Source organism: Pezoporus flaviventris, unplaced genomic scaffold (assembly GCF_033815535.1).
Source record: "Pezoporus flaviventris isolate CSIRO_AGI_PZ_B2104156 unplaced genomic scaffold, CSIRO_AGI_Pfla_v1 ptg000045l, whole genome shotgun sequence".
Lineage (NCBI taxonomy): Eukaryota > Metazoa > Chordata > Aves > Psittaciformes > Psittacidae > Pezoporus > Pezoporus flaviventris.
In genome coordinates, this window is record NW_026892593.1 from 24,366,809 (window position 1) to 24,386,865 (window position 20,057).

At 38.0% G+C, this 20,057-nt stretch overlaps 1 protein-coding gene across 2 annotated transcripts in view; it reads left to right on the top strand.

Moving 5' to 3' along the window:
• DOCK4 (dedicator of cytokinesis 4) overlaps positions 1-20,057 on the top strand; it is a 242,056-nt gene that overhangs the window by 106,596 nt on the left and 115,403 nt on the right. For both annotated transcript variants that reach the window (XM_061467701.1, XM_061467700.1), the window contains 3 exons: positions 15,932-16,013; positions 16,637-16,697; positions 18,593-18,725. In XM_061467701.1, coding sequence (XP_061323685.1) covers positions 15,932-16,013; positions 16,637-16,697; positions 18,593-18,725 — 276 coding nt within the window. The remainder of the gene's footprint in view (positions 1-15,931; positions 16,014-16,636; positions 16,698-18,592; positions 18,726-20,057) is intronic.

Sequence of the window (20,057 nt, forward strand, 5' to 3'; positions counted from 1 at the left end):
CAGGTAGGTATAAAAATAAAATGCAGGTTTATGGACGACTTTATCATTATTAATAAACAACAATAATAAATATTACTTTGCAGACTGTTTCTATATTTATATAATTGTTTAATGTGTGTCTTCACACTTCAAAAGGCTTTTTTTGGACGTGAATATTCTACTTCCCGTATAGAAGCAGGAAAACTGTCAGTATTTAAGTCAAGTATTTAAATCTGAGTGATGACATGCTTATGCACTTGATGCATTAAGACTATGGTTGCAAGTCATTCAGTTTCTACTTAATTGGTGCATACTAATTTCACTTGACTATGTATGCGTATGTATATCTCCATATTTTCTAGCTAAACTAGCTATTAGGAATAATTTCTTCTATCACTTAGATTAACAATAAACAGCTGTAGTCAGCCCTTGATAATTACTAGATTTTCCCCTGCTATGTTGTTGTATCTTGTTCCATTTCCTTCCCTTCTTTCTGCTTTGCAGTTTCCTGTCTTAAAATGGTAACAGCCCCTGATTAGGATAGAGTGAGTTTGTGAATGATACAGCTTTAACATGGTACAGCCATAGTTCTTTGGTTTGTGTGCTCTTACATTTTCTAAACTTACATTCTTCTTTTGTTAAGGTCACAAGCTCTGTTTGTGTATTTTCCAGTTTCTTTGTCTTTAAGACTGTAAAAAGCTATCTTGAGGACACTTTCCTTTGTAGAACTGATTGCAATATTAGAATCTTAAGGCAAAATTCTTAGCATACACAACTGTAATGTCACTGTATTTGGAAAGTGGGAGAGGTCCATGATCACATCTGCTCTTGAGATTTTTCTTTCAGTTCAGTCCTATTTTCCTGGCTGTTGCTGAGCTTTTACTTAGAGTTGCACTACAATTTAACCTCAAATACTATCTAGATGTATTGAGAGTCCAGATGATAGTGTTGTTAAGAAATGCTTTTATAAAATCTGCTCTTTGAATCTGGCATGTTCAACAAATGTTTGACAAAAGCAAAATCAGAAGGACTTATCAATTTAGTACTGAGTTTTGAAGGACTGTTTTTATATCAACTAATTTTGTTATAAGTAGATGAAGAATTGGAAAGTCTAAGACTTCTGTCTACTTCAGCAAGTAGTGCCAGCCAGTAGGAGTGGATCTGTAAGGCAACAGTTCATACGAAGCCCAGTGATGAGGCTTTCAGCAACCTGATCTAGTGAAAAGTATCTCTGTCCATGGCAGGGGAATGGACAATCTTTAAGCACCCTTCCAACCTGAACCATTTTATGATTCTATGATAAATATATGTAAATGTTTTCAGTGTTTTACTTTGGACTAACTCTGTTGTGGTGTGTGCTGAGTGTCAAAAGCATATGTTCCAGTTTAGTTTTCTTCAGAAGTCCAGTTCACTATCTTAAACTGTTCTGGGTTGTGAATCAAAGTGTGGAGGCAGTCAGATTTTCTTCAAAACCAAACAAGTGATTCAAACTAACCTGGTCATGTAGATTGTAAAATAGTGTATGTGAGATGGGTATTATAGGATCATAGTTAGAACAGGAGAAATTCTTGTAAAACATAAAGTAACTCAGCTGCACTTATGTAATATTTTACTTTGGGAGATAATGGATTTTTTAGCCATTACAACTACATAACAATAACAGTTTCCAAGTTAAAAGGGATTACAGACATCTGAATGAAATTGATTGAATATGAGATGCAATTACATAAAAATAACTAACTGTAAAGGAGACTAAAGTGTAAACATTAGTATAAAGTGTAAGTGTAAAGTGTAAACTAAGCGTTTTAGGTAAAGAACACATTGTTAGAGCTCCAGAGGAAGACTGAAAATGTGTGTTTTCAACTTTTCATCAGAATGCAGTGATACTGCTATATCATTCTGTTGCAATGTGAGGTCATTTATGAGATTTGTGAAGTTTTTGAGTTTTTTCTAAGAAATTATTAGTAACTTCTGTTCTGTAATGTTGGAATATGAAGATGCTTAGATTCCCAGCATTTAGGGTACTGAAGAGTATGGTGATGATTGTTTGTTGCTTCTGTTACCAGCACAAAAGTTAACGGCATGAACTTCTCTTCCTGCAGTTAGATCACGCTTACAGAGCCAGTAGTACATACTTCAATATATTACAGTTATTAGTTTTGTAGTGGCAGATCTTTATAGAAATAAAAGACATCTGATGATAGTACGTGCTTTTCTCTCACATATACTCATTTACCCAATTCAACAGTTTGTGGCAGCAGTGATGATCTTAGTGTAGCCAGGGGGCCCATTTATACTGGAGCTCTAAACACCAATCCTTTAATCAAAACTATATTGATTTTTCTTTTTTTTTTTTTTTTTTTAATCAGATCGTGGAAAGATCCCACTTATCAGCTTTTAACAGAATCAGTTTAATGAGTTACAAGGGACAAAGAAACATCTTAGCTGTTTTCCAGACAGTGTGCATTATTCACTGAGACTCCAGTAACTTTATTTCTTGCCGCAAGAATATTCTGCTTTCATAAAAAAAACAAAACAAGAAACCAAAACCCCAAAGGAAATATTTACCAGGTGACCCTGTTCAAAAAATCTAGTATCCCAATGTCCTCTGAAATGCCTACCTTTCCAGTGTAGATACAGTAAGACTGTTTATATCTGTAGCATATTGCTATGCAGAGACCTTACCTGTTGTTTTTTTTAAAGTACTAGCAACACTGGGCAGTGTACTCTGAAAAGGGGAATGTATGGTAATAAGCCATAAGAAATGCTGCTTGCATTTCTTCAATTCAGTCTGCAGACCCTGTTCTTGGCATTGATGAGCATGCATAAGAATGCTGCATCGTCTCCTGCCGAGTCCCAGTTGCTTTGCTGACCTTCACATTTCTTGTAGTTTGCTTTCTGAGATGTCAGCATAGTGCTGTAGAAATTCTTTTTCTTTAACCTGCAATGTGTTCTTGTGTAGCAGTGTCTCTTTACACCATTTTCTTCATGTTTTAATTTTTTCTAGTAGCAATGCTATTAATAGGACAATTTCAAGGCAGCACTTCAGAAAGATGGAGTGCAGTAAGATTTTCTTTTATTGATACACACTTTGTGTCTGTGTCAATATGATATGAATGTATTATCAGAAATGACTGAAGCCTCTGGCCCCATCTGTGTGAGGAGCAGAGATAGGTTGGCGTGCTAATCCTTTTCCTATCACCTTGAACAACCTTGTTTTTAACTGTCGTGTTGCCCTCAAATAAGTACAGATTCTTAAGCAGCACAAAGAGGAATAGACTGTTTATCCAAGGCCAACAGAAGCAAACTGCATTTTCTATTCTTTTGATTATATGCTTAAAGATTGTGTAAATTCCAGACCATGTCAAAGACTAAGATTACCTTTCCTTTGCTTTACTCTCAACCTCACCTTTATAGTGACATTCATACACATCATCAATCTTTTTATGACTTTCTTCTTTCTGTTGTGCTATTACTTTAAATCAATTAAATCGCCTGCCCAAATCTGAAATCCACCTTTTATTGATCAAAATATTTTATACTTTGTGTTCTAAGTTTTCCTTTCTTTCTTAAAAAAAGCCCTACAAAATAAAAAACAAAGTCCCAAAAAAAGCAAAACCACCCCCCCCCAAAAGCCCCCAAAACACTACAAAGCCCCCAGAACATCAGTTTTTCTCCCTTTAAGAAAAAGAACACTCCATTTCCACCTTATTCTATGAAAATCTTAAAGGATCCTGGTACAGTAAGAGAGTGTTTAAGGGCATTTTTGTGAAGTCCATCAGCATCTTCAAACCCGAGATCTGCTCTGTTTTAGTACAGCTCATTGAATCCAACTTTTAATCATCTCTGTAACTAAAGTTTGCACAACTGACTACTGTTAATTTTTAATAGTCAAAACAACAGCAGGGAAGGACTTGGATACCTCTTGAGTCAAGCTGATAGTGTATTTCCATTTCCCACAAGGCTTACTACTGAGAACCCAAGATGTCTGTCTTCAAAGATGTCCCTGTGGCCTCTCTTGAGTAGGAGCTCAAAGGTTCAATATTACTTTAAGCTTTTAAGTGGGTTGCACTTGAGTTTCAATATCTAGTTCAGTTAGGATCAGTGCTCCAGACATCAGCACTCCAAATGCAGGAGACTTGCATAGGTAAATTCTTTGTTACTTCTAAACAGTGTTGAACACTAGACTACAAAGGAGGTGGAGAATATATTTGTGAAGCTGTAGGTTGTGTACTCAGTGCAAGTTATTGAAAAAGTATGGGAGAAGAGTCCTGTATGACTAATCATCCTCTGGCTAATTAAGAATATGTCACATGTTGTGAGGGACAGTTTATTAATTACAGTCATTTGGAACTTCAGGGCAAGTAAAGACAACTGTTAATGTGTTGAAGCTTGACCGTTATTAACTTACAGAGGTGGAAGATGGAGATAAATGTGTAAAGAGCAAAAAATTAAATTAATTTCTACAAAGACCCAAATGACCCAGCTTGATTACCTGTGCTGCCTTTATGTGGTATTTTCATGCAATGAGAAAATCACAGTTGATGTTTAAAGCAAACTCCTGAAGTCGTCTGATCTAAGACCCCTAGAGTTGCTAGGACAATGTCTAGAAGGTTTTTAAGTATCTCCAAGGATGCAGACTCCACAGCCTCCCTGGACAACCTGTGCCTTCAGCAAAGAAGTTGTTTCCTGATGCTCAGAGGGAACCTCCTATGTTTCAGTTTGTGCCCATTGCCTCTTGTCTTGTCACTGCGCATCACTGAAAAGAGCCTGCTTCTGTCCTTTCTGCACCCTCCCTTCAGCAATTTATATATATTAATAAGATCTCCTCTAAGTTTTCTCCAGGATAACGGTCCCAGCTCTCTCAGCTTTTCCCTCCAGTCCATTAATCATCTTCCTGGCCCTTCTTGGATTCTCTCCAATATGTCCATGTCTCTCTTGTACTGGGCAGCCCATAACGGTACTCAGTACTCCAGGTAAGGGCACTTTAAAATCAGATTTGGAAATAATTGTAGATGGTGCAATGTATTTCAAATGTAAAAGCTGGAGAGAGAGGTAGAAAGAATTTTATATATGTGCATAGGTGCATGCATATTAGTTGATACTCAAATTTTCTGCTCCTGTATGTACAGTAGCTGATTGTTCGATGTTTCAGTTTTGTGTTTCTGAATGTCATGGAATTCAGAGGCTTTATTAATAAATACTCCTGGTTAAAGAGAGGGTTATCTATGAGAATTAATATCACTGTGGGCAAGTAAGTGTGTGTTTTTTTTCTAGTTGTTTAAGGATATTTTACCTGTATCTCAGGCTAGGTTACCTGATCCCAATAGCACAGAATTTCTGTGGAGGAGTGAATACTCACTAGAGGGGCAGAGATCAGACTGGACCTTGTGTTAGTTTTTCTGCAACAGAATTTTTGTAAAGAAAAGGCGTAGTACAAAGAAGTGTGCTCATTACAGTTCCATAGCACATGCCGCATACAGTCTAGGTGCTTCTTATAATTTTTAATCTATCATTAGGTGATAGGCTACTCTGCCTTTTCCCCTTAAAATACTATCTTGTAATGTGTATAACCTTTACTTCATTAATACTGTTCCTTGGAAATTATTATTCTGATACCTCCTCATTATCTATGGATGCTTTTTGTGTTGAAGTAGTTTGGGATCCTGAGAAGGCATGGAGTTGAGCTAAAGGAGCTAGCAGGGTTTCTGATAGAGCAACCTGTGGGAACCAGCAGCAGTAAAGTAGATCAGGGCTACTTTTCCTTCATAGTATTTCCACAAAACATAATCTGCACTTTTACGGGACCACAGCATAGGGTATCTCAGTGTTATTTTCAATTTCCTGTGCAACATGCACAAAAGTGTTTCCTCTTGCAAAGTACTAAAAGTGCGCTACAGTGAATTATATGAAATCAATGCATATATATACGTTATAGATGCAGGGGAGATGAAACATCTTGGTTTCCCTGGCTAGCAGATTCCTTTAAGACTCCTCCATTGTAGTTTAGTCACTTATTACCCTGTTAGGTGTCTCCTCAGAAACAAGCTAAACCAAAAGCAGCCTGATTTTATTTACTTCGTGCTCATTGAGGAGATAATCCTGATTTTAGCAGGATGGTTGAAACACCTAGAAGGAAACATAAAGGTCACCTGGGCAAGAGAACAGGCACAGGTTTATTAACAGTCTTTATGTATTTGGAATAAAAATACCTCTTTAGATAGGTGATTTGGTATATGTATTTATGAATGTGGTTGCCAATTAAAAAAAAATAAATTATAGAATCATAGAATAGTTAGGGTTGGAAAGGACCTTAAGATCATCAAGTTCCAGCCCCCTGCCGTGGGCATGGACACCTTACGCTAAATCATATCATGCAAGGCCTCGTCCAACTTGGCCTTGAACACTGCCAGGGATGGAGCATTCACAACATCCCTGGGCAACCTGTTCCAGTGCCTCACCACCCTAACAGGAAAGAATTTCCTCCTTGTATCCAATCTAAACTTCCCCTGTTTAAGTTTGAACCCCTTACCCCTTGTCCTATCACTACAGTCCCTAATGAAGAGTCCCTCCCCAGCATCCCTATAGGCCCCCTTCAGATACTGGAAGGCTGCTATGAGGTCTCCACACAGCCTTCTCTTCTCTAGGCTGAACAGCCCCAACTTTCTCAGCCTGTCTTCATACGGGAGGTGCTCCAGTCCCCTGATCATCCTTGTGGCCCTTCTCTGGACTTGTTCCAACAGTTCCATGTCCTTTTTCTGTTGAGGACACCAGAACTGCACACAATACTCCAGGTGAGGTCTCACAAGAGCAGAGTAGAGGGGCAGGACCTGCTGGTCATGCTTCTTTTGATGCAGCCCAGGATACGGTTTGCTTTCTGGGCTGCGAGTGCACACTGAAGCTGGCTCATGTTCATTTTCTCATCGACCCATAGCCCCCCAAGTCCTTCTCAGCAGGGCTGCTCTGAATCTCTTCTTTGCCCAACCTGTAGCTGTGCCTGGGATTGCTCTGACGCAGGTGTAGGACCTTGCACTTGTCATGGTTAAACTTCATGAGGTTGGCATCAGCCCACCTCACAAGTGTGTCAAGGTCCCTCTGGATGGCATTCCTTTCCTCCAGCCTGTCAACCGAACCACACAGCTTGGTGTCATTGGCAAACTTGCTGAGGGCACACTCAATCCCACTGTCCATATCAGCGACAAAGATGTTAAACAAGACTGGTCCCAACACTGATCCCTGAGGGATGCCACTCATTACTGGTCTCCAGCTGGACATTAAGCCATTGACCACAACTCTTTGTGTGCGGCCATCCAGCCAGTTCTTTATCCACCCAATGGCCCATCCATCAAATTGATGTCGCTCCAATTTAGAGACAAGGATGTTGTGTGGGACAGTGTCGAACGCTTTTGTCCAGGTAGATGACATCAACTGCTCTACCCCTGTCCATCACTTCTGTAGCCCCATCATAGAAGGCCACCAAATTGGTCAGGCAGGATTTCCCCTTAGTGAAGCCATGCTGGCTGTCACCAAGCACCTTGTTGATTTTCATGTGCCTTAGCATGCCATCCAGGAGAATCTGCTCCAAGATTTTGCCAGGCACAGAGGTGAGACTGACTGGTCTGTAATTCCCTGGGTCATCCATGTTCCCCTTCTTGAAAATGGGGGTTATATTTCCCTTTTTCCAGTCATTGGGAACTTCACCTGACTGCCATGATTTCTCAAATATGATGACCAGCAGCTTAGCAACTTCATTCACCAGCTCCTTCAGGACCCGTGGATGGATCTCATCAGGACCCATGGACTTGTGCACATTCAGATTTTTAAGATGGTCTCGAACCAGTTCCTGCCCTACAGTGGGCGCAATGTCTTCATTCTCACAGTCCCTGGGTCTGCCTTCCAAGACTTGGGTGGTTTGGTCAGAGCCTTTGCCAGTGAAGACCAAGGCAAAGAAGTCATTCAGAACCTCAGTCTTCTCCAAATCCTGTGTAGCCAGTTCTCCTGAGAGCTTCCTGAGGGGCCCTACGTTTTCCCTCGTCTGTTTTTTATTTGCTACATACCTGTAGAATCCCCTCCTGTTATCTTTATTACCTCTAGCTAAGTTTAATTCTAACTGGGCCTTATCTTTCCTAACCTGGTCCCTAGCTTCCCAGACAACATCCCTGAACTCTTCCCATGCTTCCTGTCCTTGCTTCCACTTATTATAAGCCTTTATCCTTTATATTGAGATACATACATTCAATATATAAGGCTTAATTATTTTGTTATTGCCTTTGTTTAAGACAAGTGGTAGATTGCCCTTGTGAACAAAAATGTATTTGGTGTGATTTTAACTGGAGGTAAATACCGGGTTATAAAAAGCAGTTTAAAAGAGAAGCCTGAAGCTCCAGGAACTTCAAAAGCACACTTTCAGAAAATGTGTCTAATTTTTTCCTGTGATTCATTGTGAGAAAAAAAAATTCCTACATGCAGGAGTATAGTCAGGACATACATAATCAGCCTTTTCTTGGCAGGAGCAGCGAAGTAGTAAAAATCATAGGGCTTGTTCTCTGCTTGGATCCTGGATGAGAAAAAAATCAGGAGTAGGTATAGTCAGAGGAGATTAGCTAAAAAGTTGTTTCTTGGTCCCAGTCAGACTGGAAATGTGAAGGATGTGCCTCAAGTGAGTAATACCTTTTGCTTGAGAATACTGACTTGTCCTGCTTACTGCGCTGTTCCTGCACATCAGAGGAGACCACTAAAGCACTGCCCCAGTCAGTGTGCCCTATTAATTACATTGTAATTTGTTGTTTTACAAAGCAAACCAGCTCCAAAAGTAGAGTAAAAGATACACTCACTGTAACTAATAGCTTGACTCATAAAGTACTCAACATACAGTAATCAAATGTTGGAACTGGAGCCTCTTTAGGTACCCCATGAGCATTCAGGCTGCTTACCTTACGGTGTGAGGAATTGGTTTGTTGGTTTTTTTCCCTCTTTTCCTGAATGTGGCTTTGACATGAAAACTGTTCTGGATTTAGAAACTCTTTACAGGAGCATAATGTGAACAACGAGATCTATATGCTCTCTCCTTTGTATGTATTAGCATTTATTTGTTTATATAGCTTTCAGATAACAATAGCAAAAATATATTTTATTTATCCCTCACAATAATTTTAAGTAGCTCAGTTTTACATATTCATTAACAGCAACGGTATAAGCAGCCATGATTTATGTAGTGGGAAGAATGTGCATGAAAAGAATGTTTGACACAGCTGCACCTCTCTGACAAATGTTTTGGCCTTGTGGTAGTTTCTGTACTAGTAAATGTCTTTTCTACAGATTTATATCGCTCTTCAATGCCAGATGACTAGAAGGGTTTATCCAGCTTTAAAAGGTTCTAGATTCTTTAATAATACTCCTTTTTGTGCTGGTTTTGGCTGGGACAGTGTTAATTTTCTTCATAGCTGCTAGTAGGGGGCTATGGTTTTGATTTATGCTGAAATCAGTGTTGATAACACAGGGATGTTTTAATTACTGCTGAGCAGTGCTTTCACAGTGTCAAGGCCTTTTCTGCCTCTCACACCACCCCACCAGCAAGCAGGCTGGGGATGTGCAAGTTGGGAGGGGACACAGCCAGGACAGCTGACCTCAACTGGCCAAAGGGATGTTCTGTGTCTCATGACATTATGCTCAGCATATAAAGCTGGGGGAAGAAGGAAAGGGAGCTGCTCAGGGTGATAGCATTTCTCTCCCCAAGTAACCGATATGTGCGATGGAGCCCTGCTGTCCTGGAGATGGCTGAACACCTGCCTGCTGATTGGAAGTGGTGAATTAATTCCTTGTTTTGCTTTGCTTGTATGCACAGCTTTTACTTTACCTGTTAAGCTGTGTTTATCTCAATGAATGAGTTTTCTCATTTTTGCTTTTCTGATTCTCTCACCCATCCACTGGGCTTAGTTGCCAGCTGGGGTTAAACCACATTTTTACAACTCATTTATTTAACCTGAATTTGTGTAATGCTGTGTAGTTTGCTGTTATCAATGAAAATTTTTTGATAAATTGCTCTTGCAATTCAAGAATGGTTAGTATTTAAGGATAATAACATTTTACTTCAGGGTAAGTATTCCAAGTATTTTTTGAGGAGTTGGCATTTTAGCAAGTCTGTTTGCTTTGGCCTGACTGCCTAGACTTTCCTATTCAGCAGCTGTACAGGAGCTGCTGCATGTGACTTTGCAGCAAAATAACTACATTTGTGGATAAGTAAAATGAGGTGGATATGGTAGGAATAAGTTTCTTTTAAAAAGCACAAGCATAGGCTAGCAAGAAAGCGCTTTTGAAAGGGTTTGGGTTTATATTTTATGGGGAGACAGAGCCTAGTTTTAATCATATCTGTCATATGCTGTCAAATCAACAAGTACAGAGGGGTTGTTGCCAGATGTGTTAGAAATCAGTTGTATTTCATGATGTATCCATATTCAGTGAAACAAATATACCTAGCTATCTACTTTCTCAAGTATCTTCTGCCTGTGATGGTTGGAGTAAGGGTGCTAGCTAATTTAGATCTTTGATCTGATCTTGTGTAGATAGATGCTTTTTTAAAGCAGACAGACCAGCCAAAGCAAGAGGAACCTGTGGTATTGATCAGGTCATCTGCATTAACAAATAACTTTGTTATTGTTCGTATTGTAAATATTGAAAAGTAATAGGAGAAATAATTGGTTTTGATTCCAGTGATGAAAGCACTGCAAGAGGTGACGTGTCTTGCAGCTGGTGGAGCTTACACAATTAGTTACATTCAGAGAAGAATGCAGTGTTAGAATAGTGGTATGTGCACCAACCATGATGTGTTTGTGACAGACTTAGGTAGTGAAGAGGTATATTCACCACCAGTAGGTTTACCGATCGTCTTGCTGGCAGCACGTTGCGGTCACATTGGCTACCAGCAAAAGACATGTTAGTGTCAGCACAAAAAACTAGCCTTGCTGTTTGTAAATCCCCAGATGGTGATGAGTTTGTAGGAGCCCAGGTGCTGTTGGAAGGAGGGGAATTTTCTTAAATGCTGTTGTTTCTCTTCACTTTTACCAATAACTCCTATTCTCTTCAAGTTTAATTTCCATCTTTGGGAAAAGATACAGCAAATCTGCTTGTATCCATGCTGTTACCTCAGTCAGTGACTAGGATAACAATCAAGACTGTAATTCAGCTTAAAGGATCTGTAGGTCTGTGCACTGATAATTCTGCGCTGCAAAATGTTTATCCTTGGTGGCAGACTTAGCCCACTATTAGTGAGAGCTTCTGGTCTATGTTGTTTCTTTAGTTGCATATACCTGCTGATAGATTCCAGTATACTGTCTTTTAAAGCTCTATTGTCTTCCCTTGGCTCACAAAAAATGATGTAAGATTAGCACTTCCTAACTCTTCAGGAAATGTGATGCCACCTTTCTCTTAATATAAAGGTGCAAATATCTAAAATAATAGAGTGCCATAAAAATGAGTTTCTTCAAGGCTGTCGTCAATTAATAGGTAGGAAATGAGAGCAGGAGCTTGATGTAGCTGCATGCATCTGTTTTAGTTCACCTCCCTCCCATCTCTCTGTCTGCTTTCCCCTTTTTATTAACTGTACAGCTAACAGAGGGGAATTTGGCTTCTCAGCATAAAACTAGCATTTGAAAATAGTGTTCTTCTTCTCCCTTCATGTTGTCAGCTTGAAGATAATTGCTACATCATTATAAAATTGTCTTGTTTCATTTATTTTTGTTAGTGTTAATGCTTTGATCTTTGATCTGATCTGATTGGCTGACATTTTTATAGTACTCATTCTGCCTTTTCTCTCCCCCTTTACTCATTGCACTTATCTTACAGTTAGAAATTTGGATATGGTTTTCATAAGAGCATAGCAGAGATAAAATACAGGTACTGACTTACTGTGAAACAGCTTGTACTGCTAAGACATATTGGCACATGTATCAGTTATCCTCTGATGACAAAGATACTTTCAAGGCTTTATTATCTTCACTTCACTAACTTATGACATGTTGTACCACATTTCTCTGCATTTCACCGAGTATGAGGATAACATTTTGCATCTGATCTTGGGGTTATGAAGTCAATGAGCCTTTAGCTGTGAATGAAGTCAAACCAGATTCAAGTTCTTAATGAATGTCCATTAATGGTATTCTGGTATGTGATAAATTTGATCTGATGAATTATGTGGCAGTATTCTCTTGTTATCTCTCCTATTTGCTTTAGAAATCACTGTAATGTATATTTAAGTAGAGAGTATTTGTAAAGATGTCTGAAGATGAAGCTGTACGGAGAACTGTGACTATTTAATGACATAGCTTTACCACATGAATTTGCCATGTGGTATAAATCTGGCTGGTTCATTTTTTCTGATAGTGTGTTTATAAATCATGGAACAAGCAATCTGTCTTAGACTGGGAAGATGTGACTGGTAACATTTTCTTGCTAATAGTAAGGAAATAGGGGGGTCACTTATGAAAATAGAACAGACTGTGGCTGCATTTCTTTTAAGTGGAACACATTGTTACTTCACTAATACATGGGATGTTACAGTACAAAAATCCCTTGTTGACCTTCTTAAATTAATCTCTCCAGCATTAGTTATTTCCTTATTTTCAGTGGGAAGACAGCAGAGTTTAAGTGTGTACAGCATGTTTAAGTGGTAAGATTGGTGCTCACAAAAAATTCATTGCAGTCTAAACTAGAATAAAATCTTCTAAATACAAAAGGAATGTATTTCTGCTTTGGGGTATTGCTGTGTGTGTTTGCCATATATGCATGTGTGTAACTGCTGAAAAAACTGCTGTGCAGTAAGATACTAGAGCTAGATTTAACCCTCTGGAGTTTTTGCTGCTGTTTGAAGCCAAGCTTTCATATCCTGGGAATTCTGTCTATTTTGTTATAGGAAAGCTGTTTACTTTCCTCAACTGTTTTCTAACCTGTTTGCCTGTATAGAAATCCACAGAAATGGTGTATAAATGCACATGCTCTGTGTACTTAGATAAAACATTGCCATTTTTTTCTCATAATCTCAAAAGTCTGACTGCTTGCATTTGCTCCCTGGTAATGTTGATACGTTCAGTGGTATTGTGATATGTTTCAAGAAAAAAAAAATCGAAACACTGAACAAGTGTTAAGATTTTTGCCTTTTGTGTTTGTTGTATTCAGACCCATCACCACTGGGTCCTATGCTCCAGTCAAACAAAATTTCAAATTCAAATGAGGATATTAGATCTGCATAACCATTACATGTGCACATGTGCAATCAGTGCATTTCTTTGTGGCATGACAAAAGTCCTTGGCTTTTAATTGTGTTGTGAATAATAATCTTATGATCTGTGAGTATAAGCAGAGCTTGAAAAAATTCATATCATAGTGGATAGTGAGTAGGAGTCTTTCAAAAGACGTGCCTTTGTTTCTTCAGAATGTAATCTTCAATAAATGTATAATATGCTCCTAGTCAAATTCGGTATTTGCCAGTTCATAGGTAAACTGTGAAGATACATTATTCACAGCAGGACAGTTTCTTGTTGAATGGCATTTTATTTTGAACCCACAGGTCTAGTGATTGCTTTAAAGACAAAAAAGGTAGTGAGTACACATGTATTACTCTTAAGTAGTTCTACAGACTGAAGATATGATGGTGAAATGCAGAATAACCTTGTATTAGGCAAACTTCTATTTGGCATGCCAGTGCACTGCAGGCTTCAGTGCACAGAAGCTATATTGTTACTGCTAGAACAAATACTTTGTTCTTTTTATTCAGTTTTGCACAATTCCCGACATAATGGAGTCCTAAACCTTCAGCTACTTTGGTAATATAAATATTAGTTCTTGCTCAATGTACAATAAATTTGTGACACCTATAAACAAAAGCTCTCCAATTTTTACTGTATTTTCCAAGACTTCAAATGAGCTAAATCTAAATGAAAGGGAAGAATTATTTTGAAAACCATTTTTGCATCAACATCAAAATACCAGCTTGTTTCTCTGTAAAAATATACTCGCACAAACAGTCTTTAAAACCCAATTTTAAAGTTTCCATGGAGACCTAAGCTGCAGAAGTTGGCTGTGTCATAAAACACAGTTTCTGAGAAAGTACCATTTCATGCACTTTGAGGTATTTGAGTTCAGCTCTACTGTTCTTAGGTTCTGCCTTTTATGCTGTCTGATCAAAAAGCTACATAGCTGAGGATCGCACAAATGTTTTCAAATAACCACAGTGAAAAAGTATAAGTGTTTGTAGGTTCAGCCTGGATACCTGGCACGTAAAAAAAAAAAATTAAGCATTCCTCATGTGTAGCTCTTAAGAAACGTGCTCTGAACTGAACTGAAGTGAGGCAGCAAAAGGCCTCACACTGTGCATGAGCTCTGAGAGGCCAGGCTGGGGGAGTGGGGCTTGTTCAGCCTGGAGAAGCAGCAGTTTTGAGGGTAGCTAAGTTACCTGTGTGTACCTACAAGATCAATAACATCAATGGTGCATGGTGGGGTAATGAGAGATAACATATGTAAATCGAAATAGGAGAAGGTCCATCTGGATATAAAGAAGAAATTGAGGACAGTTAGACACTAGAATGTTTTTTTCCAAGAGTGGCTGTGTGGTCTCTGTAACTGAAGGTTTTCAAGATCCAACTGGCTAAAGCTCTGAGCAAGCTAATCTGACCTTATAGCTGACCCTGCGCTGAGCAGGAGGTTGAACTCTGAGGCCTTCTGAGGTCCCTTTCAATGTGAATGACTGATTTCATAAATGATCGATGCAGATTTTCTACAAGGCAAATGTTGGTGTAATGAAGATTTAATTAGTCTCTGTTGACTTGGATCTTATCCAACATATTCCTAGTGATTTTCCAACTGCATTTTAAAAAGCTGTGGACGATACAGAACAGTGGTAAACCATGTTTAGCCTCTGGTATAAGCAGAAGAGGTGGATACAGCTGAGAAAAACCTAGTTACACTTTGAAGTTTTGCTTCTCATTTGAACATCACAGGGCATCCAGGCTCAAATGTCTGGCCACTGAAGGGGTGAAGAGAAACATATATAATGACACTTCTGGCTTCTTTGCTTTTCCCATTTTCCAAATCTTTGACTGCAGAAATATGACTATTACATTTCCTATGAGGCTGTATCTTGGAGAAAATTATCCAAAGCATGGAAAGTTTGCTTTATTTTTGTTTTGGGGTTGGCTTGTTTTTTGTTTTTGTTTGTTTGTTTTTTTCATGAACTTCCCATGCATGTATTGCCAAGTTTGCTCAGAGGTTATTCATAATGGACCTACTATCAAACAGGAATGTTTCAAAAAGTCATTTCTCTTTCAGTGGGGTATTATGCCCTCTTCTATCCTGAAATAAGAAATCTCTGTATCTCCCTTATAGCAATATTAGTACTTACCTCATTTAACACTCCACAGTAGATTGCAAAACAGAATTCTGAAAATGAAATTTGCCCTAATGGAGCTTCCAGAAATTTTACAAGACTGCTAATGTCAGTGCACTCTGGTGGTATATTTTGATAGGATTAAGTAGGAAAAATGTCCCTTAGGATTATCTTCCCATCTATGAAAAAGAATGTTGGTTGAATACAAGCATGGCAATGTTGACATTTTTTAGCAAGAATCGGTACCAACATACTGCACATCTAATTTCGGTCCTAGGATAAATGGATTATATTGCTTGTGTTTCTCTGTGTACTAGGATATACAATATCATTCTTCCAAATGACAAGCATTATTCTATTTTATATTAAGCTTTTAGTAATTTTGGTAGGTGATTAAGTAAATCACCACCCTTCACTAGTCTTTCCCTATTTTTATTGATAAGGCTGAAACTTTTAAAAAGGAAAAGTTTCATTCTTTTATATCTTGAGGAAGGTTGCATCTGGTATTAAGATCCAAATGAGATGTACTTTGCAGAAGTGTTGTTCAACAGATCTGTCATAATTTTTTTCTTACAGTGAAAGGTTTTTTTTAAGACTGAATAGAAATGGTTTGCCAAAATGTCCAGAAAAGCCTGAAAGGCACTGTTCTCTCTTTGTGGTAAGTTCTTCCTATTCTCAATCTTTGTAGTATTGAAAATAGAAGCTGAATTAAATTGCTATTCTCTGTGGGATTCAGAACTGCTCCCTGAGCTTGTACAGTGTAATGAACATCATCTGTAAACACTGGTTGAAATATATTGCTGACCTCTCAACTTGAATGTTTTCTGGCAATAGGTGGACACTCATCTAAACTTCAATGTGGGTGTACATACCAGTCCTTCCTGTAAGAAGGACCAGTTAGTTTTCTTCCATGTGCTTTTTTTACACTTTTTTCTTAGAATGTGCACCACTCTCACTTTCACGTTCTTACTTTCTTTACTGAATCTTACTTGGAATTGTACAAATGTATTGCTGCTGTTCAAGATATGCAGTAAGTTTTCTGTATCCTCCCACTGATTTTGCTGCATTACAGCATATTCTAGCCCATGACATTTTAAGACAGTTGGTTTGTATGCATGACCGCCAATTTAAAGTGTTAAAGGGATGATTTCTTAATGCTGTATAAATGAACTTGCTGTTCGTTTATCACTTTCACTGGCAGTAAAAGCAGTGTGTAAAGATCTCTTTAAATGTCACATTTTAATCATGATTCAGAAATAATGAGGTTCTGATCTTGCGCAGGATTTGGGTAGCAGTGAACTCAGGAAGGACATTTATATCACTGTGCACATTATCCGAATAGGTAGGTATAATTGTGAGTAGAAATCTTAATTTTTTTAGTCATGACAATAAATAAAGAAAAACTGTGTAGGATCATCTCTGGGATTTGTTAGATTAGTAAGGCCTTTAAATATTTTCTTGGGGGAAAAAAAACCACCTGTTTTTTGATAGAAAAAATGATTTTGATTACTCAGCATTTTTTTGTGTGTTATTTTTCAAGTGTAATGATAACTGAGGTTAGATGCAGGATATTTCGATACTGTCACATAACAAAATGAAAGTATCAAATATGAACTGTGTTAAGATGATGGAGTTGTCACTGGGGATCCCATTCTTGTTCCAAAAAGAGTAATTTCAAGCATCCTTTGTTCACAGAAAAACTTGCCTGGAAATTTAATGTACTTAATTAGTGATGCATATCTGAAATTGTTCAGATTAATTTTGTCTTCTACTTAACCCCTTTAAAAATCAGGAGAGAGAAAGTCTCAGTAATTTTAATCCCTGATGCTACAGACAGATATCCAGTCTTCTAGAACAAAGCAAAAGAGGAGTGTACATTTGTGTTAGGTGTTTATTTTAAGAAGTTATCCTCTGGGCTGTACTGATGTGAAACAGTAATCTTAGTGTCTGCTTCTGACCTCTTAGCTATACTGTTTTCTTTGAAACTGTCTCTAGTTGCATCAGTGCAGTACTAAGTATAACTTTTCTTCCTTTTTAAAAGATATTCTGGTTTGAAATATAGTTGCTTTAATTTGTGCTGAGTTCAGAAAAAACTTGTTATAAAGTAAACACTATTTTATGGCTTTGAGGAATAATTTTTCCTGGCATTTTCATGCTGTTTTAGTGTTTCGACAGAATATCAAAATACCATGTTTTGGTTTTATTGGCAAGGATTCGGAAAAGGTATAATAAACTCTGATGTAAGTATATTTGGTAAAGATAAATGCTCTAAAGAAGAATAAGGTCTGGAATTTTTCCTATTGTGTAGTTTTCATATATATTCTCAGTCAAGTTTATAAATGAACCGCTGAAATATTAAGAATTTAAAATAAGATTTGTATGCTGCATGGTGTGAAAATTAACAATTACTCTTCTAGATGCTATGATGCAGAGGAATATTTGGAGTAGGCATTGCCCTGCAGCGACTGCAACCACAGGCTTTTCTTGTCAGAAATTAAGACTTGTTGGGAAAGATACATAGCTGCCTGTGCACAATTGAATAAAATGCTTAGAAAGAGCAGTTTCAAATGCCAGGAACACAATGAGAAGATTGATCCATTATATTTAAATCAAATAGAAAAGGCTAGGAAAAATATTTTGTTTGAAATCTCTTTTCCTTGGCTGCCTTCTTTCTTTCCTTATCATAAATTGCTCTTCTGCCCTTTGTCATCTTTCCTCCCTGTGTTCCATCTCTACTTCATTTTTCTGCAGCTGGTCGATTATCCCCTTGCTAGCCAGTTGCCTCTTTGGAAGCAGCACTTGATTATTAAATTGTAATGGCTCCATCACAACACCTGTCATGTAAATCATGGTTACCAGCAAACACAGTAAAACAATTCTTATTGAACAGCAAATTTTGAACACTCAGTCATGTCTGAACTCTAAATTAGATTTGATGATGTCATGAGTGTGCTATTACTGGCTATCAGAAATGTGTTTGTTGAGTGGAGGTCATGCGAGTGTGAGCAGTACCTCTGATCTGAGACCTTTCAAGATCATCACATATTTAGTGGACTTCTCGTACCAGTTGCTATCCTAACATAGTATAAAGACAGACTGGCTTTGCAATGAGTACTCTTGACATCATCTACTCAGGCCTTTCACCATACTAAGCTGGATTGCTGTCAGTGTCGCTTTTGTGTTTTTAAGAGAGACAATTACATGCATTATGCATCAAATATATATTTTGTTTGGCAGGACGAATGGGAGCTGGAGAAAAGAAAAATGCCTGCAACGTACAATATAGGCGGCCCTTTGGCTGTGCAGTCCTCAGTATTGCAGATTTGCTGGCAGGAGATTCAAAGGATGACCTCATCTTAAAAGTATACATGTAATGAATGCTTTTTTCTTTATTTTTGTAAGTAACTTAAAGTCAGTTTGCATCAGAAGCAATGGTGTTAAATGTGGTGCAAATAAATAGCTGTAGCTCCTTCTCTGTTCCAAAAAGGTATAGTGGCTAATTTGTGGGGCTTTTTTGGTCACAGTTTGGACATTTTGGTTAGTTCTACAGATGTACCCTTTATCTTTAATATTATCCCACTTTATAAATACATCCTTTTAGATCCCTGTGTATGTTTCAGCATTTTTCACATCCCTGTAAGCGTTTCTGGAGCTCTCTTTTTATAGCAATAAGAAGTGCTTTTAGGACTTTTTAAAATTCCTTGTGCTGCCTAGGCAGCCAGTGGAGGTACTTTATAACTACACAAGAAAGTAGGCAGAGTATCTTTTTGTGAAATGAAGCAATTATATCATGGGAATAACAAAGGTGTAGAAAGCAGTGAGTGCTGGAGAGTGAAAAATCAAAAACAGATTTTAAAATGAATAGCTGATAGTAATTGGAAAAAAGTTCTATTTGTCTGGTTGTAGCAACACAGTGCCTGTAATTTCCTGCTGATCTTCGACATCATAGAAGGAACCATTTTGTAGAGGGATCTATTCTAAGCATGTAGAACTGGGGCACATATTGTCATGCACATGAGGAAGTTCTGCCCCTCCCAGTGTTAACACTCAAACCTTGAAGGCACAATTCTTTCAGGTAGCCTTTCTTCTCTCCTCTGTATACCTCTGTGCTGAATTAGAGCTGCTGGAATCAAGAGCTGCAGAAAAGTAATTTAGTGTGACAATGTACATGTGGGCAGGCTCTTTTGTAGACTCCCAGGACATTAAAGTAAAATAAGTGCTTGTTATTGGTTAACAAATAGTTAGATTTTTCTGCCTATGATATTATTCATTTCTTTTCTAGTTTTTTTTTTTTTTGCAATCTTGGCTGTTTGTTTTAAACTGACAAAAACAATGGAAGAAGAAATGCTTGATGCTAAGACCAACTCTAGTCTAACCTATGAAAAATGATCATTAGAACATGGTCAGTTTTTCCTTATGGAAAAGCAGTTATTTTCTACATGTATACTGAAATGCCGTTTGCTCTTTCAGTGATTACCTCCTGAAGATCACATCCTGTTTTAAGTAACTTTGAAGCATACAACACAGATTTTTCTGTCTGCTAAGACCAGCTCTGAGTCCTGTGTCTCCTCCTGAGTGTCACAGGATAGATTTCTGTGTGGTTTAGAGATGAAGGTTAGATCTATACAGATGATGAAGTTGGTCATGGCTGACTTCCTGAGCATAATTGCTCATATCTTTCTCTCACCCTTTGCGATATGAA